Below are 26,448 nucleotides of genomic sequence, written 5' to 3'. Positions count from 1 at the left end.
TCTCAAACAATAACAAATCACCATCTTCTAACCATATAACCTATAAGAGACTAGGAGTTAACGTCCAAAAAAGGTTTTTTGAAAAAGTATAAACAAATTTATTACAAAGCAAATCAAAGATAAGGCAAACAAGGTACAATAAAACAGTCTATGGTGATAGCACAGGAAATCAGTATGCAACAGATCCATACAATGGTAATGGGCATAGGTAAATGTTAAACTGATAAATGCATGTTATGCAAGAAGCATATGATATCTGCAGTCAGAGGACCTGTATATTCATATAACAAAGTTGAGAGTATAAAGTGGTATTCATCGCTAACTGCAGGAAAAGGTAAGCTATACACTCATTGTATTATCCTCCATATAGAATAAACTAACAATTGTGTGCAGGCAGTATCAAATGGCAAAGGAAAAAGTAAATCATCTGCATTAGATTACTGGGGTGAAGCCACATGCACAGGTAGAAGGGGGAAATAAATTGCATGAGAGAGGACCATCTTACCCATATTGCCCTGTGTGGAAATGTTCAAAAACTGGCAGCCCCAACGCGCTTTTCGCATGGGCTTCCTCAGGGGCTGCCAAAGTCAACATAATCAAAATATTTTTGACACATTACCATATAATGTTTTTTGTTTGGATGATATCGATCATCTCCTAACCATGCAGCATGAAGATAACTCTGGCAATCTGTGCTTACCAGGGTCGGGCCCAGAATATTTAGGAGAGGTGATTGGTTAACAGTGAACAGTTGAGAGCCTTAATGTAGGAAAGCTTCCAAGAACCCTCAACTGAGCAGATTAACCTCTGCATTACTAAAGGAAACCTGCACTGTTTAATATGAAGGTAAAGTGCTTCTAAACAGTGCAGGAGTAGGAGAAATTAGATGCTGCGGTCTTCTGGCTCCTCTCTGTCGCGGTAAATCCGTGAAACACACATTTCTAAACACAATACTATTAAATGGGTTGTTCACTACTTGGTCTTTCCTTTCTTAAATGAAACAGTGCCCCATACGAAATAAGAACAGCATAAAATCACCTCAGGCACCAGCATTGTTCCAGCGATGTCTGCTCTGTGTTTGCTGAAGCTCTCATCAATTGTTATGTCATGTGAGCATTGCAGCCTATCAGCAGCCATTGATGGCTGCAGGGCTCACATAACATAACAATTTCTCTCAGCACCCATAGACACAGTGTCTACATCCCTGGAAATCTGGCAGTCCAGAAAGTGAATTTATGCTGTTTTCATTTTACATAGTTCACTTTATAATTTAAATTTCTTTATCCTCTTAATACAGTGCAATCATCATATTGTATAGCACTGAGTACTTACAATTGATCATTTTGCCCTTCTACCCAGTTAATTGTTCTGTTTTCCATTAGATCTATGACATCACGTGATTAAAAACTTACTAGCGTAATCCTTCTAAACTTTATGATTGACAGGAGGTCTGTCTGCACATGTCATGAGTCACTGAAAAAGTCTATGGCAGGGGGAAGAGCAGAGCATCTGGGTCAGAAGTTGATAAGGGGGGGGAATGATGAATGCAGGGACAAGAGACTTCCTGTTTCTACATAAATCTGAAAAAAACAGAATAATCAACTGGGTAGAAAGGCAAAATGAGCAATTGTAAGTACACAGTGCTATGATGATTGCTATATAATGTGATGATTGCAATATATTAAGCAGTGAACAAGCCTTTTACTTCAGTTCAGGTATGCTATTTAGGTAGGTATGCTATTAAAGGGAATAGTTCAATAGGATCATTCTTCCTAAGCTGTCTATAAAGTCATGCAGTTCACAGAAAAATGACTAAAATAATACTTTGATATCTGCAATCTGATGTCATATTCGCAAGAAATTCACATTTATCTTAATATGTAAATGAGCATGGGCGGACATACCACATTTGCAGCCTGTGTGGAAGTGGAGGGGGCCCCTGCAGGATGGCTAATAATGAGGGCAATCTGGCCTGTTTATCCGTCCCTGAGGCTCCAGGGGGCCCCTGTCCAGATTGCCCTCAAGTGCGGCGGGCAGGGAGTGATCCCTGCAGCTCCGCTGCCTACAAGAGAAAATGCAGCGTAGCAGAGCAGCAGCGATCTGTCCTGCTTCCTGCCCGCTTTTCCTGTCTCTCTCACACAGACAGCAGCACCGCTGGATGATGTCATCATTCAGTGGCCGGCTGTGCCAGAGAAAGGAATCTGCTGGCGATGGGAGAGCGTGCGGAGAGGTGAGAGGCGCGGAGTGGTGAGTGGTACTGTGTGTGCATTTTGTATGTACGTGTGTTGTGTGTGTGTGTAGAGATAAGTGGTGGTGTGCGGGCGTGCGTAGCGCTGTAGGGGAATGTGCAAAGAGGTGATTGGTGCTGTGTGTGTCTGTGTGTGTGTAGGTGGGGGAGAGGGCAATGATGGGGTGGAGGTAGAGGGGAGAAGGCAATGATGGGGTGATAGAGAGAGCAATGATGGGGTGGAGGAAATTATGGAAGTGGTGGAATGGGCAAGGAAGGGGATGGTGGGTGAGAAAGAAATGATGGAGGTGGTGGAATGGGAAAGGATGGGTATGGTGGGGGATGAGGAAATGATGGAGGTGGTGGAATGGGCAATGATGGTGGTGGGGGAGAAGGTAATGATGGAGATGGTGGAAAGGGCTATAATGGGGTGGAGGGGGAGGAAATGATGGAGGTGGTGCAATGGGCAAAGATGGTGGTTGTGGAAAGGACAATGATGTTGGTGGTGGAAAGGGCAATGATGGGGATGGTGAGGGAGGAGGAAATGATGGAGGTGGTGGAAAGGGCAATGATGGGGATGGCGGGGGAGGAGGAAATGATGGAGGTGGTGGAAAGGGCAATGATGGGGGTGGGGGAGAAGACAATGATGGGGATGGCGGGGAGGAGGAAATGATGGAGGTGGTGGGAAGGGCAATGATGGGGGTGGGGGAGAAGGCAATGATGGGGATGGTGGGGAGGAGGAAATGATGGTGGTGGTGGAAAGGGCAATGATGGGGGTGGGGGAGAAGGCAATGATGGTGGTGGTGGAGAAGGCAATGATGGAGGTGGTGGAAGAGCAATGATGGGGATGGTGGGGGAGGAGGAAATGATGGAGGTGGTGGTAAGGGCAATGATGGAGATGGCGGGGGAGGAGGAAATGATGGAGGTGGTGGAAAGGGCAATGATGGGGTGGGGGAGAAGTCAATAATGGAGGTGGGGAGAAGGCAATGATGGTGTGGTGGAGAAGGCAATGATGGACGTAGTGGAAAGGGCAATGATGGGGATGGCGGGGAGGAGGAAATGATGAGGTGGTGGAAAGGGCAATGATGGGGATGGTGGGGGAGGAGGAAATGATGGAGGTTGTGGAAAGGGCAATGATGGGGATGGGGAGAAGGCAATTATGGAAGTGGGGGAGAAGGCAATGATGGTGGTGGTGGAGGAGAAGGCAATGATGGAGGTGGTGGAAAGGGCAATGATGGGGTGGTGGGGGAAAAGCAATGATGGAGGTGGTGGAAAGAACAGTCATGGGGTGGTGGGGGAGAATGCAATGATGGTGGTGGTGGAAAGGGCAATGATGGTGGTGGTGGAAAGGACAATGATGGTAGTGGTGGGAAAGGCTATAATGGGGTGTGGGGGAGGAGGAAATGATGGAGGTGATGGAAAGGGCAATGATAGGATTGGTGGGGAAAAGACAATGATGGGGGTGGTGGGGAGAACGAAATGATGGGGGTTGTGGAATGGGCAATGATGGGGTGGAGGGGGAGAAAGCAATGATAGTGGTGGGGGAGAAGGCAATGATGGAGGTGGTGAAGAGTGCAAAGATGGGGTGGGGGAGAGGACAATAATGGGATGCGGGGGGAGGAGGACAATAAGGGATGTGGGGGATTGGGATGGGAGGAAGGGGGACTTATAATGGACTTAGTAACAGGGGAAGGTGGAGGAAGACATTATTATCGCTTATTATGTCTAACACAATCCCTTAGTATATAGTGTATGCACTTATTATGTATAACACAGTCCCTTAGTATAGAGTGTACTCACGTATTATGTATTACACCATCCTTAGTTACATAGTTTCCTCATTTATTATGTATAACACCGTCCCTTATTATGTACCATCCTCTCTAGCTATATATGGTGCCTTCCCTTATTATATAGTTTCCTCTGCTGTTATGTACAGTTCTGTCTCTTACATAGTGTATTCTTGTTAATTTTGTTATTCACAGCTCCCTCTCTTTTTAGATATAAAATGACTGCTGATGGAGGGGCTGGTGATCAGACAACCAGTTCATCATCTGCTCCATTAGAAAATAAGCTTTCCCATGCTCCATCAACCGTCATTGTATTATACAGCTAACAAGAAAGGATTGTATGTTATAAAAAAATGGTTCTATATAATCCTATATGCAAAAGATGGTGCAGTACATAACAAGAGAGGGCACTGTATAATAAGGGATGTTAATTGTAACAACCCTGCTGGCGTCACTGCATGGCCTCTCATCCCCCGCACATGAACTTACTCACTGCTCCGGGTCATGCTGTGAATTCTGTCTATTGCCAGTCCTGTGCTCTGTGCCTCTGCTCTTCTGTATGTTTCCTGGCTATGTGTGTATAGGGGGCGGCGCCAGAACTCTCTGGTTCTTTTGCAGTCAGGGAGCACCTGTCTAATCTGTCCCTGACCAATCACCTAGAGCCCTTGACTATTTAGTTCCACCACACCCACTGAAACATGGCCTGTGCAATGTCTAAACTCAGTTAGCTCCTTGCTGCTGAGTTAGCCAGGCCCTGTCCTATGTCTTGCCCTCTCTGAACGCTCTTATTGCATATTCCTGTGTCTTGGTACCTTGCCTAGTACTTCTCTGTCCGCCTGCCAGGAGGCTGAATATCCTGGCCCTTGAGTCTTGGTCCCAGTACCTTGTCTGTACTCTGTCCTACCTTAGTCTCCCTTTCTCCTTGTCTGTGGCTTCCTTCCCTGCTGTGTCTTTCCTTGTGTCCTCTCTGTCTGTGCATCAGCTCCCTTGCAGCTCTGTCTGTGCATCTGCACCCTAGCTGCTCTGCCTGTGCATCTGCACCCTAGCTGCTCCGCCTGCTCGGCTCCCTAGCCGCTCCGCCTGCTCGGCTCCCTAGCCGCTCCGCCTGCTCGGCTCCCTAGCCGCTCCGCCTGCTCGACTCCCTAGCCGCTCCGCCTGCTCGGCTCCCTAGCCGCTCCGCCTGCTCGGCTCACTAGCCGCTCCGCCTGCATGGCTCTCTAGCCGCTCTGCCTGCACGGCTCCCTAGCCGCTCTGCCTGCACGGCTCCCTAGCCGCTCTGCCTGCCTGGCCCCCTTGCAGCCCAGCCTGCTCCGCACCCCTGCGGCTCTGCCTACTCCACACTCCAGCCTATATCCATACCTGCACCTCCTGTGTGAACAGGTCCAAATCCTGTTCCAACATACACCACTCCTTCCCGCCTACACCTGCTGTGTGAACAGGTCCTTACCTGTCCCTTCTCATACCACGCCAGTCTGTCCTGTGTATCAAGCCGTGCCCGCCTGTCCTGTGTCTCAAGCCGTGCCCGCCTGTCCTGTGTCTCAAGCCGTGCCCATCCGTCCAGTGTCTTCAAGAAGTGCCCATCTGTCCTGTGTCTCCAAGCTGTGCCCGCCTGTCCTGTGTCTCCAAGCTGTGCCCGCCTATCCTGTGTCTCAAGCCGTGCTCTCCTGTCCAGTGTCTTCAAGCTGTGCCCGCCTGCCAGGTTACCAAGCCGTGCCTGCTTGCCCTGTGTCTCAGCCGTGTCTGCTTGCCCTGTGTCTCAGCCTGCTTGTCACTCACACCGGTCCAGGTGTCCTGTTCCCGAGTGGGATCAGCAGCCACAGCCAGACACCACCCTGGAGTGGCACCCGGCAGCTACCTGCCGCACAAGCCTGACCTCACCATCAGAGGCTCCAGTGAAGACCGAGGTAGCTGCCGTAGTTACGCCCCTTTCAGGGTAGTCTGGTTTGTGGCACAGTGGGGCCACAACCCCCTGGCTTGCGCCACTCAGCCAAGGCGCAAGCGTGACAGTAATATACAGAATAAAGTAGACTATGTAATATATACATGTATGTGTTTGTGGCTATATATATATATATATGTGTTAGGACCCCAATGATCTATAAGTTATCACCTATCCTTTGGATCCTGTGGATAGCTGATTACGTGTTTTCACCAAAGAACCCTTTTGATGCAATCTACCGCAATTGTACATCACTCTTTTGGTGTTAATGGAGATAACAGTTAACAGATATTTTCATATAGTTGTAGGGTGGGCCTCAAGAGTCAATTCTTGGGCTTAAGACACCCAAGTCTGACCCTGGAAACATGCAAATCAGGAAAGGAGAGTGTCATTAAATAGGTCTCACTCTGGCAACACCCTTTTTCATTTAAATTAAGCTCTGGAGGCAGATTCTTAGGGAGATCTGTATCCAGTCCATAGATCTGAACAGCTCATTTATATATTAAGAAAAAAATGTGGATTTCTCTGGAATAATACAGAATTGCAGACATCAAGGTATCATGTTATTCCGGTTCCTATGATCTACGTGCCCACATAGACAGCATCGGAGGGGTGATCCAACTGACAGATTCACTTCGATTTATGAAATGAATGCAAAATGTCAATGAAAGTCTCCCTCCAGCTTTGTGGTGTCATCGGTAACTTGTGTGGTCTCCAATAGAGAAGTGAAAGAATACCAAGGTAGAATAGACATGGAATAATTTTATCAGCCATGAAGGTTTTAATGTTTCAAGTTACTGACCTACCAAGTATCACAATATTATATTGATAGTGACGTGTCCCAGTTCAGTAGTCTTTGAACTACGATATCACCTGCTGTTATGTGTTGCTTTACACTTTGTATCCTTACTTCCAGCTTGACTAAGAATAATCTTGAAAATAGAATCTTGCAAAATGAAGCAGGTCTGACTAATATACCCAGAGAAGGCATATTAACAAAAAAGTGACAATTGCAATAAATTTTGAAGTTCAAGTGCGAGCAATCACTTTTCCTAATAACTATGTGTTTGTATTATTACCAGCGATATGTTTGTGTGCTTGTTTTGAATTGGACATACAGTAGACAATGACAGAATTTCTGCTATAAATATGATTTTTTATTTTATTCGGATGAAGGCATTTTCAAGTCGTTAATATTTGATAATGCTGACATACCTTACTACAATCTTATGTAATGTTTTGGAAGATTTTAGTGCAAATCCTAAAAATGGCTGCTGGTTTATGCACGTTGCAATGCTGGTTGTACAGACTGCTTAGAGTCTCTACAGGTCCATATGATGGGCTAGGAGACAATCGAGGTTCTGCTGTATGTTGCCTCTATACAGTATGACGTATCAGATGCCAACTTAGTGTCCATGGCGAATTGTCAGCAGTAGGCCAGAAAATTCTAATAAAAGAAACTAAACAGTAATAAATAGCCACTGCACTTTCAGACAACCTGGTCTCATTTCATAGTGTGCTAAATAGGCAATCTGTATCACTTACTCTAAAACTGAAGTCTTAACCCCTGTAAAATACTCAAGGAAGCAGAAGTAGTAAAAATAGGAGCAAAAACTGTCCAATTTCGACCTCGTAACAAGCTCTCATTAAGGTGATTGTCTAACTGGGAAGAATTTTCTTTTTTACTTAAATGCTATATGGTTTTATTAAAAATTTTGCACCATTTCGCTTTTACAGTGCCTCTGTCTCCCTTCGCATTCAACTTTGTAATGATCTGAGATCATAAATCTGCTGAGATGAGCTCATATGCAGTCAAAGAGAAGTGTCAGTCCGTTCAAAATGAGCTCACTAACGGATTCCCTTTTAATTCATTCTGCAGCCAGCAATGGACTGTACAACACAGAGGCATTAGAAGGCAAAGAATGCAACATTTTGAATGAATCCTAATTGATAAAATGATTATAAGGCTCAAATACATGAATTCCGGTAAAAACAAAGTCATCAAAGGTGTACAATCCCTTTCACCAAAGTCATTACTGATTTGTTAAATTCTAAACAACATTACTCTGTGCTCCTCCTCTTTAGCTTGTCAAAAAGAAAAAGAGCTCAGTTAATCTACAGTATACAGAAGCTGGTAACAGCTGATCAGTGGTGGTGCTAGGTGTTGGGTTCTGACCGGATACTGATGACTAGTGATGAGTGAGCAATAAAATGCCCAGGTGCTCGTTAATCGAATTGAGCAAATCGTGATGCTTGGGTGCTCACTTTGAGTTACAAGCATAATCATAGAATCGTAGAGTTGGAAGGGACCTCCTGGGCCATCTGGTCCAACCCCCTGCTCAAAGCAGGATTCGCTAAATCATCAAAGTCAATGGAAAACTTTTCCGGCAGGCCCTACAGGAGGTCTGGGGGGAGAGCACAAAATCACTGAAATGGATGGAAACACCACAGAAATGGAATAGGAACAGCATGGGGAAAACCCCTGGATGCATCTCTAACTCCCAGGACAATGTTGTCAGAGTATTATGCCACTTTTACTGACTGACATTAAAATATACAAAACTGAAGATAACATGGATTTTACAGGAAAAAAAGGTTAGGAAACAGTCTTTCCTGTCTAATGATTAGGCAAAATAAAAAAGAGAGAAAAAAATGACATCTCTCTCAACATTACCCTATTGTTATTAGTAATAAATAAATAATTTAAAAAATGACATGAGGTCCCCATATTTTTAATGAGAAGCCAAGGCAAAGCAGACAGCTGCGGGCTGATATTATCAGGTTTTTAAAGTCCATGGATATTGGCCCCTTCCCAGCCTAAAAATACCGATCCTCAGCCTCCACAGAACTCACACCTTACATTAGATGTGCCAATTCTGGTGTCCTGTGTCATCTCTTCCCAATTACCATGGTGCGGTGGCAATAAGGGTAATGGAACAACTGTGATTTGTTAAAAATCACAGCTGGCATCAACCCATGAGGTTAGTAATGGAGAAGTGTCTGTCAGTCACCCCCATTACTAACCCATTAAGAAAAAGGAAAAAAAACAGACATAAAGATCCTTCATTCACAAAAACACTCCCTGACAAATGCCCTTGTTCTTCCACTTTTTTTAAAAAAAATCAAACCCCATCAGTTACAAACTCGTCCAATGATTCCATGATGTCACACGTCATGGAAGCATATTTAGCGCCGGAATTTTCGCAGCTGCCACTGTCGGTTAACCTGCTCCGCAAAACCGGCTGTCTATGAACTGATGTAACCTCAATTCAAAACCAGCTGAGTCTCATAGAGCACTGTGACCAGCATTCTGGCAATTCGCATGACCTGGAGGCATCGCTGTAGTGCGTCTGATTGATGGACTCCCCTGGCTCTTTGTCATGCACAGAGTGCCAGACTGTCGACTGTGAGGCCTGGTTACCTTAAGGGAGAGTTTAATGTTACTAAAGTTCCCAGCTGAAAATTAAAAGAGTTCACTGCCTCCAGGCATCCCAGCTCCCTTAAAGTTTCTGGGCCTCATGGCTACTGCATTACTGTGTATAACAGGCAATCCTTGCATGTTGATTGGCTCTCTTAACCCCTGAAACATGCAGGACAGGCACTTGAGCACCCCCAATACTCGGTAGAGTAGCGAGCGTGCCCGAACACCCTAATGTTCTATCAAGTAACAAACAGTCCCCAGCACACTCGCTCATCATTACTGATTATCCTAAGGATTGTTCATCAATATCATGGTAAGAAAACCCATCTAAGGGCTCTATAAAATAAATGATAGTAATAAATGATCTCTTATTATTATGATGAGGTCATATGCCCACTATATAGAGCTGTCCTAAATATAATGTAAATGGACAAGGGGTCAGACAATACAGTGTATACATGAAGCAGCAGCAAGCTAGGTGGAGCATTAAGGCTATGTGTGCACGTTGAGCATTTGCTTGCAGAAATTTCTGCAAGGTTTCTGCATCTCTTGGCCGCATAAACGCTGCAATAAAAATGTGCATTTTGCCACAATTTTTAGTGTGTTTTTGCCATTTTTTTGTATGCGTTTTTTGCATGCAATTTTTGCATGTGTTTTTGTACAGTAATGAAGGCTTTTTGAAATAAATAAAGATATTAAAAAAAAGTTTTGTGATGTAATTTCTTGGTTCAACACCACCTTTTTCATTCTGATGCAGTAGCATCAAGTTAATGGGATTAGGGCTTGGTGTCAGCAGCTGTCATTGACACCTGGCCCTAGGTTTCATAATGAAAAGAGGTCATTACTCATTACTAAGTCGGTAAGTAAGCAAAAACAGGCACACAAACAAACACACACAAACCTACACACACAGTCACCACCCTATGTAGGAGTGTTAACAGAATGAACCTACAAGGCTGTAACCAAACAGCAACTAATATTTGAAAAAAAAAATGCATGGGCTCCCGCATTATTTTCATGGCCAGCAGAGGGAAAGCCGATGGCTGAGGAATGATGTTAATGTTCTGGGACGGAGTCAATAGCCATAAAGGTTCCCAGGCTATTAATATCAGCTCACAGCTATCAGCTTAGTGTTTACTGGCTAGTTTACAGGGGGACTCCAGAAAAAAATTGACATAGGGTCCCCCTATAAAATCTAACCAGAAAACGCTAGGCAGACAGCTGTGGGATGATATTAATAGCCTAGGAAGAGGCCATGGATATTGGCCCCCTCATCAGCTCTCAGCCACCCCAGAAGAGGCGCAACTATATCATGCACCAAATTTTGCGCTTAGCCTCACTCTTCCCACTTGCCTGGTAGTGGTGGCAAGTGGAGTAATGTTGGGGGGGTTGATGTCACCTTTGTATTGTCAAGTGACGTTAAGCGCACAGGTAAGTAATGGAGAGACGTCTAAAAGACGCCCCCATTACTAACCCCGTGGTGATATCATAAAACACACACCCAGAATAAAGGCCTTTATTTGAAATAATGACACAGACTCCTTTATTGAATCTAAATTAAACCATACTCACTGAACACCTAATTCGCTGACGCCTACGTCTCCTGCAACAAAAATAAAATAAACCACAATATTCCTCGCCTGTCCACGGAGAAGATAATCCATAATGTCCCACGATGATCTTGAAGACTTTGAGAGCAGTCATAGCTCTCAAAGAAAGCCGGTGATACACTGAAATGAGGTAATCTCTCCTGCAGTGTATAGCACTAAGCTGCTGTGAGAGAGTTCTCTAGAGTTGATCAGCTGATCAGCTCCGGTGATCTCCCTTACGGCACCACTGCTGCGTGAGAAAGTAAGTGAGAGCACCGGAGTTGATCAGCTGATGATTTTCGGGGAACTCTCTCACAACAGCTCAATGATACACTGGGAGCGATCATGCTTCTGACAGTGTATGCTGGTGGCCGGGTAGAGCAGTCACATCTCCCGAAGTGACTGTTCTATATTTAAGATCACTGTGGGACACTCGGCATTACGTGGACTGCGGCGGACAGGTGAGTATATGGTGGTTTATTTTTTTTAATATTTTTTTATAGTAGACATGGGCATCAGGGATTGGGTGTTAAGGTGAGTATATATTTTTTTATTTTACATTTTTTCTAGGAGACAAGGGCATCAGGGACTTAGTGTTAGGTGAGTATAATGTGTTTTTTATTTTTATTTGAATATGTATGTAATTATTTTAAATTTTTTTTTGTAAGTGTGAGCAAAGGCACCGGCTGACGAGAGAATACTTCTCTCATCAACGGCTCTTGCCATCACTGTTATCAGTGACAGCAGACATAGCCTGATGGGAGGAGTAGTCTCATCAGCCCAAGCTTTTTACTGCGAGTCACAGCTGCGGGTCACAGTATCTCTGCAGGGTCAAGCTGACATCTGACATTAAATACCAGTCTTGTGAACACTACTTGTCTGATCCTGATTCTTATGGACAATCTGCCATTTTAGGGTGATTAAATGGTGAATACACTGGATTATTATGCCCTTTACTTCTGGAATTTTTGCACAAGTGCTAGTAATTATTTTTTCACATAAGGCTCTTTGTGTGTGTCATTTTTAATTCTATTGCTTCTAAAGATTCCCATACACAAAGATAAAATTCTAATGAAACCTGCTTAATTTTGAGGGGTCACAAGGATCGTGTGGTTGGAGTTCAATTATCTGATCCTTTTTTTTCTGTGGGAAAATAAGCCACTGCCAGATATTTGTGGCAGTCGCTTACTCTGCTCTTCACATAGAGAACACTGGAATGATCTGGCAGAACTGAGTGTTTCTGTGCATGGGGATGTTGGGAGAGATAGGTGTGTGTTGACTGAATCATTTGGATGCCACTATCTTATCAATATCTTAACTCTCCTCATATAGTTTTACTTTATGTCTGTTTTGCCACCAATTAGAATATATGTGAAAAGTCAAAAAAGGACAGGTTAGTGCACTTGAGGACTGTCACCTTTGCTGTCACTTCTATGCACAAAGATAACAGCTGTATTATCTTGATCTAAAGAATAAATGATTTAGGGTGATAGCTTAACATTTCCACATAAAGGCCCCGTCACACACAGCAATCTTGCTAGCGAGATCGCTGATTTTGTGATGCCACAGCGATCTCACCATCGAGATCGCTGTGTGTGACGGGATCAGTGACCGCCCCCCCGCTGGGTATCGCTGATCGTGCACGGCCATTTTTTGATCGCTGGTCTCCAGCTGGTCAGCACGCATCGCTGCGTGTGGCAGGCGCTGGGAGCTGGTCTCTAAGGTAAATATCGGGTTACTAAGCGGCGCGTGTTACTTAGTTACCCGATGTGTACCTTAGAAACCTGCGTGCTGGCAGCTCCCGGTGCGAGCACGCAGTTTTCTAAGGTACACATCGGGTAACTAAGTGACATGCGCCGCTTAGGCTACTTTCACACTTGCGTTTTTTGCAAATGTGCATAAAAAACGCATCAAGCATTTTTTATGCGTTTTCTTGTTTTTTGTGCATGGTTTTTAAAAAAAAAAAAATGCATGCAGCGCACCCATAGACTATAATATGTGAATTTTGTGCGCATTGCGTGCGCATGCGTTTTTTTGAGACAGGTCGGGCGCACAAAAAATGCAACAGGATGCATTTTGTGTGCCCGGGCGCACACTACAAAAAAACGCATGCGCATACAAACGCGTACAAACGCATGACTATGCGCACCCATGTTAAGGATAGAAAAAAACGCATGTACATTTATGCGCAAAAAACGCAAGTGTGAAACCAGTTTTAGTAACCCGATATTTACCTTAGAAACCAAGGTCGTATCGTTGTCGGGATCGCTGGTGCATCGTTTAGTGTAACGGGGCCTTAAGGCTCAACACACCAGAAGATATAAACAAAAGCAAATTCATACCACGCTTTATAATTGACTGGATGTGATGAGTAAAACTGTAAGGCTAAGTTCACACGTAGCGGAACTCTCGCGGAAATTACCGTGAGAGTTCCGGAATTCCATTCCACGGGAAAATCGCATTTTAAATTCCCGTGATTTTCCCGCGGAATTAGCTCGCAAAATGCTAGCGTTTTCCAAGCGATCTGGAGCATCGCTTGGAGAACTGATTGACAGGTTGGTCACACTCGTCAAACATAGTGTTTGACAAGTGTGACCAACTTTTTACTACTGAGGCCGCCTATGCAGCATCAGTAGTAAAAGATAAAATGTAAAAAATAATAAAAAAAATAAAAAATGGTGTTATTCTTACCTTCCGACGTCCCGAGCAGCCTTTCCGCCTCTCTCCACGCTCTCGTTCCCAGTAATCCCGGTAATTTGCGATGACGTTGCACGAATAACACCATTTTTTATTTAAATTCTATTTTTTACAGGGATATGGTACCCAAAGCACGGAGGACAGTCTCCTCTTCTCCGGACCGTGGGTACCATCCGCAATTGTTCTGCTTACTTTTCACATGGTGTGCACAGCCACATGCGGGAAGTAAGCGGAACAATGCATTCCTATGGGTGCAGGATCGCCGCGATTCCGCAAAATTAATGAGCATGCTGCGTTTTTTACCGCGAAGCGATTCCGCCGCGGTAAAAACCGCAGCATTAGCACTGCATTGCAGAATCCCATAGGAATGCATGGGATGCTTATTTTTTGCGTTTTCGCGGCAAAATCGCGCGGTTAAAACCGCCGCGGAAATGCGAAAAAAACGCCACGTGTGAACTCAGCCTAATTGTTAGCAAAATCTACCCCTTTACTATAGATATGTGGGGTCATCTAACAAGCATATATCCTGCACCTCAATAGTAACACTGCGCAACAAATTTCAGGGAAGTTCTTGTCCCCGGAGAAAATTTTATTGTATCATAGATTTTGATATGCTGAACACTAATATGTGCTCCAAAAGTCTCTATCACGTAAGGTTTTTAACCCCTTCATGACCGTAGCTTTTTGAGAGTTTTCGTTTTTCGCTCCCCTTCTTTCCAGAGCCATAACTTTTTTATTTTTCGGTTACTATGGCCGTGTGAGGGCTTATTTTTTGCGGGATGAGTTGTACTTTTGAACGACACCATTGGTTTTACCATGTTGTGTACTCGAAAACGGAAAATAAATTCCAAGTGTGGTGAAATTTCAAAAAAGCGCAATCCCACACTTGTTTTTTTGTTTGGCTTTTTTTGCTAAGTTCACTAAATGCTAGAACTGACCCACTATTATGATTCTTCATGTCATTACGAGTTCATAGACACCAAACATGTCTAGGTTCTCTTTTTTTGCAAAAAAAAAAAAAAAAAAAGCGCAATTTTCCGAGATCTTTAGTGTCTCCATTTTTCGTGATCTCGGGTTGGCTGCGGGTTTATTTTTTGCACACCGAGCTGATGTTTTTAATGATACCACCGTGTGCAGATATGATCTTTTGATTGCCCGTTATTGCATTTTAATGCAATATCGCGGTGACCAAAAAAAGTAATTCTGGTGTTTTGATTTTTTTTATCGCTACGCCATTTAGCGATTAGGTTAATGCTTTTTCTTATTGATAGATCGGGCGATTCTGAACGCGGCAATACCAAATATGTGTAGGTTTGATTTTTTTTTATTGTTTTATTTTGATTGGGGCGAAGGGGTGATTTGATCTTTTATGTTTTTTTTATTTTTTATATTTTTGAACACTTTTTTTTTTACTTTTGGCATGCTTCAATAGCCTCCATAGGGCGATCGCCTCTGCTACATAGAGGTGATGCTCAGATCACCTCTATGCAGCAGAATTACAGGCTTAAATCAGATTGAGGGGGCACCACAGAGTAATCTTCAAGGGATCCAACCTCAGCCTATAACAACAATAGTCCAAGCAAAAACAGAGAAAAGTATAGGCCAAAAAAGAGGGGATCACCACAAGGCATGGAAATGGTGCATAGAAATTCTATTAGACATATAAAACACACAAATTCCATTAAAAACGGTCACACATGTGACACACAAACACAATACATAGGCGTATAATAAAGCCACTACCCATCGGACTCAAAAGTGGGCAATATGTGTAAATATAAACAGCATACCATCAAAACAATTTTTTACTGCTAATACAAATGTCTGAATGTAAATCACATATGTATACCTTAATTAGATAAAAATACCTTAGTGCACCCCAAGATTATCAAAAACAATTAAAGCATAAGGCAACACAAAGCAAATAATAGACCTATACACACGTGTGTTTTACCATGCAGTAAAAAACCGCAACAGCCCATATCTCAGAACAGCCATTTGTAGAGACAATAACCAATTGCTGTGCCACCAGAAATCCCTGCTAATGAAGCCTATAATATAGACTAATATAGACTGAGCAATCCAGTGGGAACTCAGCACAAATTGTAGCATATGCTGTGGAGACTGCCCATAAGAGGAATCAAATACACTGCTGTGACGGTATCAAATGAAGTATACTTAGAGCCCCATGAGGTAGAAAAGGAATGACCCGACGCGTTTTGCCACACTGGGTGGCTTCGACGAGTCGGGTCAATCCTTTTCTACCTCATGGGGCTCTAAGTATACTTCATTTAATACCGTCAATACCGTGTTTTATCCAAAGCTATTCGCTCATCCCTAGTGTTCACCAAAGAAGAAAGGCTATTATGGTAGTTTATTAGTTTGGCCAATTGAGGACATGGGTATGGCAAATCATTTTTATTTTTAGATTTTTTTTTTAAATTTAAGTATGTTATCTAAAAAAGGAGTCTGGTAATTTTTTTGGAGAAGTTGTAGTTTAATATGTTTTTTCACTATTTTTTGTTATATATTTTTGTAGTTGAAAACACTGAAATACTGCAGCTTATTGGACATCAATGGAGTAGTAACACTGAAGACATGGGGTCATTCAGTAAGCCCCCAACTGGAATAATAACCCATCACCACCCGCGAGGCTATTCACCACAGCTGACTCTTACAACTATCAATACAACTCCCGCATGAATGCGCCATGCTATTGGCGGGCACAGGGGTGGATTAAGGGTAGCCAGGGCCCGGGGCAGTTCAGACTCTGTGGGCCCCCCCTCGTCACGTGACGGGGGGTCACGAATCGTAGAGCTACACTCTACATAGAGAATAATGGGGCCTCCAGCACCGACCTCCACCCGCAGAGCCACACTCTACATAGAGAATAATGGGGACTCCAGCACCGACCTCCACCCGCAGAGCCGCACTCCACATAGAGAATAATGGAGCCTCCAGCACCGACCTCCACCCGCAGAGCCGCACTCCACATAGAGAATAATGGAGCCTCCAACACCGACCTCCACCCGCAGAGCCTCACTCCCCATAGAGAATAATGGAGCCTCCAGCACCAACCTCCACCCGCAGAGCCGCACTCCACATAGAGAATAATGGAGCCTCCAGCACCTACCTCCACCCGCAGAGCCACACTCCACATAGAGAATAATGGGGCCTCCGGCACCGACCTCCACCCGCAGAGCCTCACTCCACATAGAGAATAATGGAGCCTCCGGCACCTACCTCCACCCGCAGAGCCACACTACACATAGAGAATAATGGAGCCTCCAGCACCGACCTCCACCCGCAGAGCCGCACTCCACATAGAGAATAATGGAGCCTCCAGCACCGACCTCCACCCGCACTCCACATAGAGAATAATGGGGCCTCCAGCACCGACCTCCACCCGCAGAGCCACACTCCACATAGAGAATAATGGAGCCTCCAGCACCGACCTCCACCCGCAGAGCCACACTCCACATAGAGAATAATGGAGCCTCCAGCACCGACCTCCACCCGCACTCCACATAGAGAATAATGGGGCCTCCAGCACCGACCTCCACCCGCAGAGCCACACTCCACATAGAGAATAATGGAGCCTCCAGCACCGACCTCCACCCGCAGAGCCGCACTCCACATAGAGAATAATGGAGCCTCCAGCACTGACCTCCACCCGCAGAGCCACACTCCGCATAGAGAATAATGGAGCCTCCAGCACCGACCTCCACCCGCAGAGCCACACTCCACATAGAGAATAATGGAGCCTCCAGCACCGACCTCCACCCGCAGAGCCGCACTCCACATAGAGAATAATGGCGCCTCCAGCACCGACCTCCACCCGCAGAGCCACACTCCACATAGAGAATAATGGAGCCTCCAGCACCGACCTCCACCTGCAGAGTCCCACTCCACATAGAGAATAATGGAGCCTCCAGCACCGACCTCCACCTGCAGAGCACCACTCCACATAGAGAATAATGGAGCCTCCAGCACCGACCTCCACCTGCAGAGCCACACTCCACATAGAGAATAATGGAGCCTCCAGCACCGACCTCCACCTGCAGAGCCCCACTCCACATAGAGAATAATGGAGCCTCCAGCACTGACCTCCACCCACAGAGCCGCAATCCACATAGAGAATAATGGAGCCTCCAGCACTGACCTCCACCCGCAGAGCCACACTCCACATAGAGAATAATGGAGCCTCCAGCACCGACCTCCACCTGCAGAGCCACACTCCACATAGAGAATAATGGAGCCTCCAGCACCGACCTCCACCTGCAGAGCCCCACTCCACATAGAGAATAATGGAGCCTCCAGCACTGACCTCCACCCACAGAGCCGCACTCCACATAGAGAATAATGGAGCCTCCAGCACTGACCTCCACCCGCAGAGCCCCACTCCACATAGAGAATAATGGAGCCTCCAGCACCAACCTCCACCCGCAGAGCCACACTCCACATAGAGAATAATGGAGCCTCCAGCACCAACCTCCACCCGCAGAGCCACACTTCACATAGAGAATAATGGAGCCTCCAGCACCAACCTCCACCCGCAGAGCCCCACTCCACATAGAGAATAATGGAGCCTCCAGCACCAACCTCCACCCGCAGAGCCACACTCCACATAGAGAATAATGGAGCCTCCAGCACTGACCTCCACCCGCAGAGCCCCACTCCACATAGAGAATAATGGAGCCTCCAGCACCGACCTCCACATAGAGAATAATGGAGCCTCCAGCACCGACCTCCACCTGCAGAGCCCCACTCCACATAGAGAATAATGGAGCCTCCAGCACTGACCTCCACCCGCAGAGCCGCACTCCACATAGAGAATAATGGGGCCTCCAGCACCTACCTCCACCCGCAGAGCCACACTCCACATAGAGAATAATGGAGCCTCCAGCACGACCTCCACCTGCAGAGCCCCACTCCACATAGAGAATAATGGAGCCTCCAGCACTGACCTCCACCCGCAGAGCCCCACTCCACATAGAGAATAATGGAGCCTCCAGCACCAACCTCCACCCGCAGAGCCACACTCCACATAGAGAATAATGGAGCCTCCAGCACCAACCTCCACCCGCAGAGCCACACTTCACATAGAGAATAATGGAGCCTCCAGCACCAACCTCCACCCGCAGAGCCCCACTCCACATAGAGAATAATGGAGTCTCCAGCACCAACCTCCACCCGCAGAGCCACACTCCACATAGAGAATAATGGAGCCTCCAGCACCAACCTCCACCCGCAGAGCCACACTTCACATAGAGAATAATGGAGCCTCCAGCACTGACCTCCACCCGCAGAGCCCCACTCCACATAGAGAATAATGGAGCCTCCAGCACCGACCTCCACCCGCAGAGCCCCACTCCACATAGAGAATAATGGGGACTCCAGCACCGACCTCCACCCGCAGAGCCACACTCCACATAGAGAATAATTGAGCCTCCAGCACCGGTCTCCACCCGCACTCCACATAGAGAATAATGGAGCCTCCAGCACCGGTCTCCACCCGCACTCCACATAGAGAATAATGGAGCCTCCAGCACCGACCTCCACCCGCAGAGCCACACTCCACATAGAGAATAATGGGGCCTCCAGCACAGACCTCCACCCGCAGAGCCACACTCCACAGAGAGAATAATGGAGCCTCCAGCACCGACCTCCACCCGCAGAGCCGCACTCCACATAGAGAATAATGGAGCCTCCAGCACTGACCTCCACCCGCAGAGCCACACTCCACATAGAGAATAATGGAGCCTCCAGCACCGACCTCCACCCGCAGAGCCACACTCCACATAGAGAATAATGGAGCCTCCAGCACCGACCTCCACCCGCACTCCACATAGAGAATAATGGAGCCTCCAGGACCGACCTCCACCCGCACTCCACATAGAGAATAATGGGGCCTCCAGCACCGACCTCCACCCGCAGAGCCACACTCCACATAGAGAATAATGGAGCCTCCAGCACCGACCTCCACCCGCAGAGCCGCACTCCACATAGAGAATAATGGCGCCTCCAGCACCGACCTCCACCCGCAGAGCCACACTCCACATAGAGAATAATGGGGCCTCCAGCACTGACCTCCACCCGCAGAGCCACACTCCACATAGAGAATAATGGAGCCTCCAGCACCAACCTCCACCCGCAGAGCCGCACTCCACATAGAGAATAATGGAGTCTCCAGCACTGACCTCCACCCGCAGAGCCACACTCCACATAGAGAATAATGGAGCCTCCAGCACCCACCTCCACCCGCAGAGGCACACTCCACATAGATAATAATGGGGCCTCCAGCACCGACCTCCACCCGCAGAGCCACACTCCACATAGAGAATAATGGAGCCTCCAGCACCGACCTCCACCCGCACTCCACATAGAGAATAATGGAGCCTCCAGCACCGACCTCCACCCGCAGAGCCACACTCCACATAGAGAATAATGGGGCCTCCAGCACCGACCTCCACCCGCAGAGCCACACTCCACATAGAGAATAATGGCGCCTCCAGCACCGACCTCCACCCGCAGAGCCACACTCCACATAGAGAATAATGGGGCCTCCAGCACCGACCTCCACCCGCAGAGCCACACTCCACATAGAGAATAATGGAGCCTCCAGCACCGACCTCCACCCGCAGAGGAACACTCCACATAGAGAATAATGGGGACTCCAGCACCAACCTCCACCCGCAGAGCCACACTCCACATAGAGAATAATGGAGCCTCCAGCACCTACCTCCACCCACACTCCACATAGAGAATAATGGGGCCTCCAGCACCGACCTCCACCTGCAGAGCCACACTCCACATAGAGAATAATGGAGCCTCCAGCACTGACCTCCACCCGCAGAGCCGCACTCCACATAGAGAATAATGGAGCCTCCAGCACCGACCTCCACCCGCAGAGCCGCACTCCACATAGAGAATAATGGAGCCTCCAGCACCGACCTCCACCCGCAGAGCCACACTCCACATAGAGAATAATGGGGACTCCAGCACCAACCTCCACCCGCAGAGCCGCACTCCACATAGAGAATAATGGAGCCTCCAGCACCGACCTCCACCTGCAGAGTCCCACTCCACATAGAGAATAATGGGGACTCCAGCACCAACCTCCACCCGCAGAGCCACACTCCACATAGAGAATAATGGAGCCTCCAGCACCGACCTCCACCCGCAGAGCCCCACTCCACATAGAGAATAATGGAGCCTCCAGCACCTACCTCCACCCACACTCCACATAGAGAATAATGGGGCCTCCAGCACCTACCTCCACCCACACTCCACATAGAGAATAATGGGGACTCCAGCACCAACCTCCACCCGCAGAGCCACACTCCACATAGAGAATAATGGAGCCTCCAGCACTGACCTCCACCCGCAGAGCCGCACTCCACATAGAGAATAATGGAGCCTCCAGCACCGACCTCCACCCGCAGAGCCGCACTCCACATAGAGAATAATGGAGCCTCCAGCACCGACCTCCACCTGCAGAGTCCCACTCCACATAGAGAATAATGGAGCCTCCAGCACCGACCTCCACCCGCAGAGCCACACTCCACATAGAGAATAATGGAGCCTCCAGCACCGACCTCCACCCGCAGAGCCACACTCCACATAGAGAATAATGGAGCCTCCAGCACCAACCTCCACCCGCAGAGCCGCACTCCACATAGAGAATAATGGAGCCTCCAGCACCGACCTCCACCTGCAGAGTCCCACTCCACATAGAGAATAATGGGGACTCCAGCACCAACCTCCACCCGCAGAGCCACACTCCACATAGAGAATAATGGAGCCTCCAGCACCGACCTCCACCCGCAGAGCCGCACTCCACATAGAGAATAATGGAGCCTCCGGCACTGACCTCCACCCGCAGAGCCGCACTCCACATAGAGAATAATGGGGCCTCCAGCACCGACCTCCACCCGCAGAGCCGCACTCCACATAGAGAATAATGGAGCCTCCAGCACCGACCTCCACCCGCAGAGCCACACTCCACATAGAGAATAATGGGGACTCCAGCACCAACCTCCACCCGCAGAGCCGCACTCCACATAGAGAATAATGGAGCCTCCAGCACCGACCTCCACCTGCAGAGTCCCACTCCACATAGAGAATAATGGGGACTCCAGCACCAACCTCCACCCGCAGAGCCACACTCCACATAGAGAATAATGGAGCCTCCAGCACCGACCTCCACCCGCAGAGCCGCACTCCACATAGAGAATAATGGAGCCTCCGGCACCGACCTCCACCCGCAGAGCCGCACTCCACATAGAGAATAATGGGGCCTCCAGCACCGACCTCCACCCGCAGAGCCACACTCCACATAGAGAATAATGGAGCCTCCAGCACCGACCTCCACCCGCAGAGCTGCACTCCACATAGAGAATAATGGCGCCTCCAGCACCGACCTCCACCCGCAGAGCCGCACTCCACATAGAGAATAATGGAGCCTCCAGCACCGACCTCCACCCGCAGAGCCGCACTCCACATAGAGAATAATGGAGCCTCCAGCACCGACCTCCACCCGCAGAGCCACACTCCACATAGAGAATAATGGAGCCTCCAGCACCTACCTCCACCCACACTCCACATAGAGAATAATGGGGCCTCCAGCACCGACCTCCACCTGCAGAGCCACACTCCACATAGAGAATAATGGAGCCTCCAGCACTGACCTCCACCCGCAGAGCCGCACTCCACATAGAGAATAATGGAGCCTCCAGCACCTACCTCCACCCGCAGAGCCGCACTCCACATAGAGAATAATGGAGCCTCCAGCACCAACCTCCACCCGCAGAGCCACACTCCACATAGAGAATAATGGAGCCTCCAGCACCAACCTCCACCCGCAGAGCCGCACTCCACATAGAGAATAATGGAGCCTCCAGCACCGACCTCCACCCGCAGAGCCGCACACCACACTGAGAATAATGGAGCCTCCGGCACCGACCTCCACCCGCAGAGCCGCACTCCACATAGAGAATAATGGAGCCTCCGGCACCGACCTCCACCCGCAGAGCCGCACTCCACATAGAGAATAATGGAGCCTCCAGCACCTACCTCCACCCGCAGAGCCGCACTCCACATAGAGAATAATGGAGCCTCCAGCACCTACCTCCACCCACAGAGCCACACTCCACATAGAGAATAATGGAGCCTCCAGCACCTACCTCCACCCACAGAGCCACACTCCACATAGAGAATAATGGAGCCTCCAGCACCTACCTCCACCCGCAGAGCCGCACTCCACATAGAGAATAATGGAGCCTCCAGCACCGACCTCCACCCGCAGAGCCACACTCCACATAGAGAATAATGGAGCCTCCAGCACCAACCTCCACCCGCAGAGCCGCACTCCACATAGAGAATAATGGAGCCTCCAGCACTGACCTCCACCCGCAGAGCCACACTCCACATAGAGAATAATGGAGCCTCCAGCACCGACCTCCACCCGCAGAGCCGCACTCCACATAGAGAATAATGGAGCCTCCAGCACCTACCTCCACCCGCAGAGCCGCACTCCACATAGAGAATAATGGAGCCTCCAGCACCGACCTCCACCCGCAGAGCCACACTCCACATAGAGAATAATGGAGCCTCCAGCACCAACCTCCACCCGCAGAGCCACACTCCACATAGAGAATAATGGAGCCTCCAGCACTGACCTCCACCCGCAGAGCCACACTCCACATAGAGAATAATGGAGCCTCCAGCACCGACCTCCACCCGCAGAGCCGCACTCCACATAGAGAATAATGGAGCCTCCAGCACCAACCTCCACCCGCAGAGCCACACTCCACATAGAGAATAATGGAGCCTCCAGCACCGACCTCCACCCGCAGAGCCGCACTCCACATAGAGAATAATGGAGCCTCCAGCACTGACCTCCACCCGCAGAGCCACACTCCACATAGAGAATAATGGAGCCTCCAGCACCGACCTCCACCCGCAGAGCCGCACACCACACTGAGAATAATGGAGCCTCCGGCACCGACCTCCACCCGCAGAGCCGCACTCCACATAGAGAATAATGGAGCCTCCGGCACCGACCTCCACCCGCAGAGCCGCACTCCACATAGAGAATAATGGAGCCTCCAGCACCTACCTCCACCCGCAGAGCCGCACTCCACATAGAGAATAATGGAGCCTCCAGCACCTACCTCCACCCACAGAGCCACACTCCACATACATGGCTGCTCTCAGTGCTCTGTGCTGTGCGCACAGGACCTGTGATGAGGTCACAGGAGGGGAGGAGACAGGGGTCACATGATCGGGGGCCCTGACACCTTACCTCCTGTGATCTCATCACAAGCCTTTGCACGCTACCAGCAGTATCAGCGTTCACGCTACTTGTAGATGCTGCTGGTAGCAGAGCACATAATGCCGCCCCCACGGTCACTCACTTTTAGGTGGGGAGAAGATGGAGTGCCATTGCAGCAGCCAGCAGGAATGTGGTGGGGCCCCCTTAGAAGCTCTTGTGGTGGGGGCCCCGGGGCTGAAGCCCCGCCTGCCCTGCCTATAATCCGGCCCTGCGCGGTGGCGGATTATAATGGGGCAATTTACTGGCCTGGGCTGTGGGCCCCTTAACCCCACTGGGCCCGGGGCAACTGCCCAAATTGACCTCATTATAATCCGCCACTGGGCGGGCATATCACTGGTGCAACCTGTACAGCCACACAAAGGCCCAAGACGTAAAGAGGCCACTATCACTTCCAAAGCAGCAAACAGCTTCTCTCACAGACAGAACCACTGTACTGCAAAGAACCCATATATTGTTCTTGCACAGAGATCCTTTGCTATCTGTGTCCGCCACGGCACATACAGTACTTGTATTGTGGGTGTCACTAAGGGGTTAATGATATAAATCCAATTTAGTCTATGTCAATTTCAGTTTTACCTATGTTTGATATAATATTCACGGTTAGTGTTTAATGTCTATGTCTTCTTATAATTTAGCCAGAAAAGTATTACAAAATGTACGTAACTGTGAGCACTGGGCTCTGAGATGCTTCTCACATATTTCATGAAGCACACTGATTTCTTTGAATAATGCACTGTTCTCAGAATTACCCTTTGTGTTATCCTAGTGTAACCTCATCTATGGAAGATGACTCATGAGTCATAAAATGGACTATGGTTTGGAGATCACACAAAACTGTAATATACGCGAGTTACTGGAAACCATTCCATTAGATCATTTATTTAGATTTTCAAAACACATTAGTAATAAATACTAAGCAAAACTTAAAAGAAAGGTAAAGAAATTGACAATATCACAAGAAACTACAGAGACATCTGCAGGAGCAACTCTACACCAAGCTGTGCAAATTTTGGTGCAGAATTGTCTGGGGCTCTGTTGCCTGGTTGTCTGCCAGTCACTATGCCAACTGACCTTCTTTGATGAATGATATGAGCCATCATCATAGGTGGTTGTGCAGACACCCGACAAGACACCATCAAAGATGGCTGGATTATACAGAGACAGCAGATTACCAGGCAAAGGAGCCACTGAAGTGCCCATGGAGGTGAGTATATATATATTTTTAAAAAATGTTGCAAAGTGTTTTGTGCAGGAGTTGAGAATGTTGTTGTGGATTGTTGGATAACCAACTAGTATTATAATCTGCAGCCATTAAGAGAATCTATTTGAGAAAAATAAATCCTTGTTACCATTAATCTGTCAACAGGTTTTGCTATGGAATCTGAGAGCAACATAATATAGGGCAAGAGAGCCTGATTCCAGGGATGTTTCACTCACGGGGCTGTGTGCTGTAATTTTAATACAATTAGTGTTTTATCAGCAGGATATTATCACTGCCAGACTAGGTCACGGGCAAGTCAGTTCAGCTAATCTGTATACCCCCGCCCCACCACTGATTGTTGGATTCCTGTGTACACTGCACACTGTCAGCCAGCTGCCAGTCAGCGGGTGCGGATGGGGTTATGCACAGCTCAGCATACTATGCACAGCTCAAGGGCTTGCTGCCCTTACATCATGCTGCTCTCAGATTATCTAGCAAAAACCTGCTTACAGATTCTCTTTAAAAAGATTGTACTAAATTAGAAAAACATTGCTTCTTTAAAAAGAAAACAAAAAAGGACATGAAAAAGCAGTGCATCTTCACCCTGACATGGCATCATGACTCTAGGGCTTCTAATTCCTGACCCGGATTACTCCCAGCTGCCAGTAAAGACACAGCCAGGGGCGTACATAGAAGTCATGGGCCCCATAGCAGAAGTCTTAATTGGGTTTCCCCACAAAAAAAAAGAATGTTAAAATATTCTGAGGGAACACAGAAGAGCATATCTCATAACTTTGCAACCACTAAAAATGTACCCGTTTCATGGCCCTCATAAAGTATGATGCCAACAAATGTGTCCCCAAAACACAGTGTGATATCTCACATGGAATTACTTCACATTACCCATCTCATGCACACCATGATGAACCCAAATTGCCCCTACAGTGACCTCAGTACAGTATGATGGCCCCCTACAGTCCTCCACACACAGTATGATGACCCCGACTCAGTCCTCCCACAAAATATGATGGCCCAAGCACAGCCGTCCACACAGCATAATGGCCCTCCACACAGCTCTCCACACTGTATAATAGCCCCCACATGGTATAATGGGCCCCCCAGTCCTCCACACTGTATAATAGACCCCACACAGTCCAGTGGCCTTCCACACTGTCTAATGGTCCTCACATAGCCCTCCAAGCAGTATAAAGGCCCCACACACAGCATCATCACCTCAATGAGAACAAT

At 47.9% G+C, this 26,448-nt stretch overlaps 1 protein-coding gene across 3 annotated transcripts in view; it reads right to left on the bottom strand.

The window, feature by feature from the left end:
* MTTP (microsomal triglyceride transfer protein) overlaps nt 1-26,448 on the bottom strand; it is a 133,380-nt gene that overhangs the window by 42,273 nt on the left and 64,659 nt on the right. The window contains exon 1 of one of the 3 annotated variants that reach the window (XM_073589656.1): nt 23,839-23,953. The exons of the other annotated variants lie outside the window; for them this stretch is intronic. Within the exon in view, the coding sequence (XP_073445757.1) occupies nt 23,839-23,865 (27 nt within the window). The 5' untranslated portion in view covers nt 23,866-23,953. Of the gene's footprint in view, nt 1-23,838; nt 23,954-26,448 lie in introns of those variants that run through there. 3 annotated transcript variants of the gene reach the window in all.

Source organism: Dendrobates tinctorius, unplaced genomic scaffold (assembly GCF_039654945.1).
Source record: "Dendrobates tinctorius isolate UK_male_01 unplaced genomic scaffold, ASM3965494v1 ptg000011l, whole genome shotgun sequence".
Taxonomy (NCBI): domain Eukaryota; kingdom Metazoa; phylum Chordata; class Amphibia; order Anura; family Dendrobatidae; genus Dendrobates; species Dendrobates tinctorius.
This window is presented reverse-complemented; position numbering and strand designations above follow the sequence as displayed.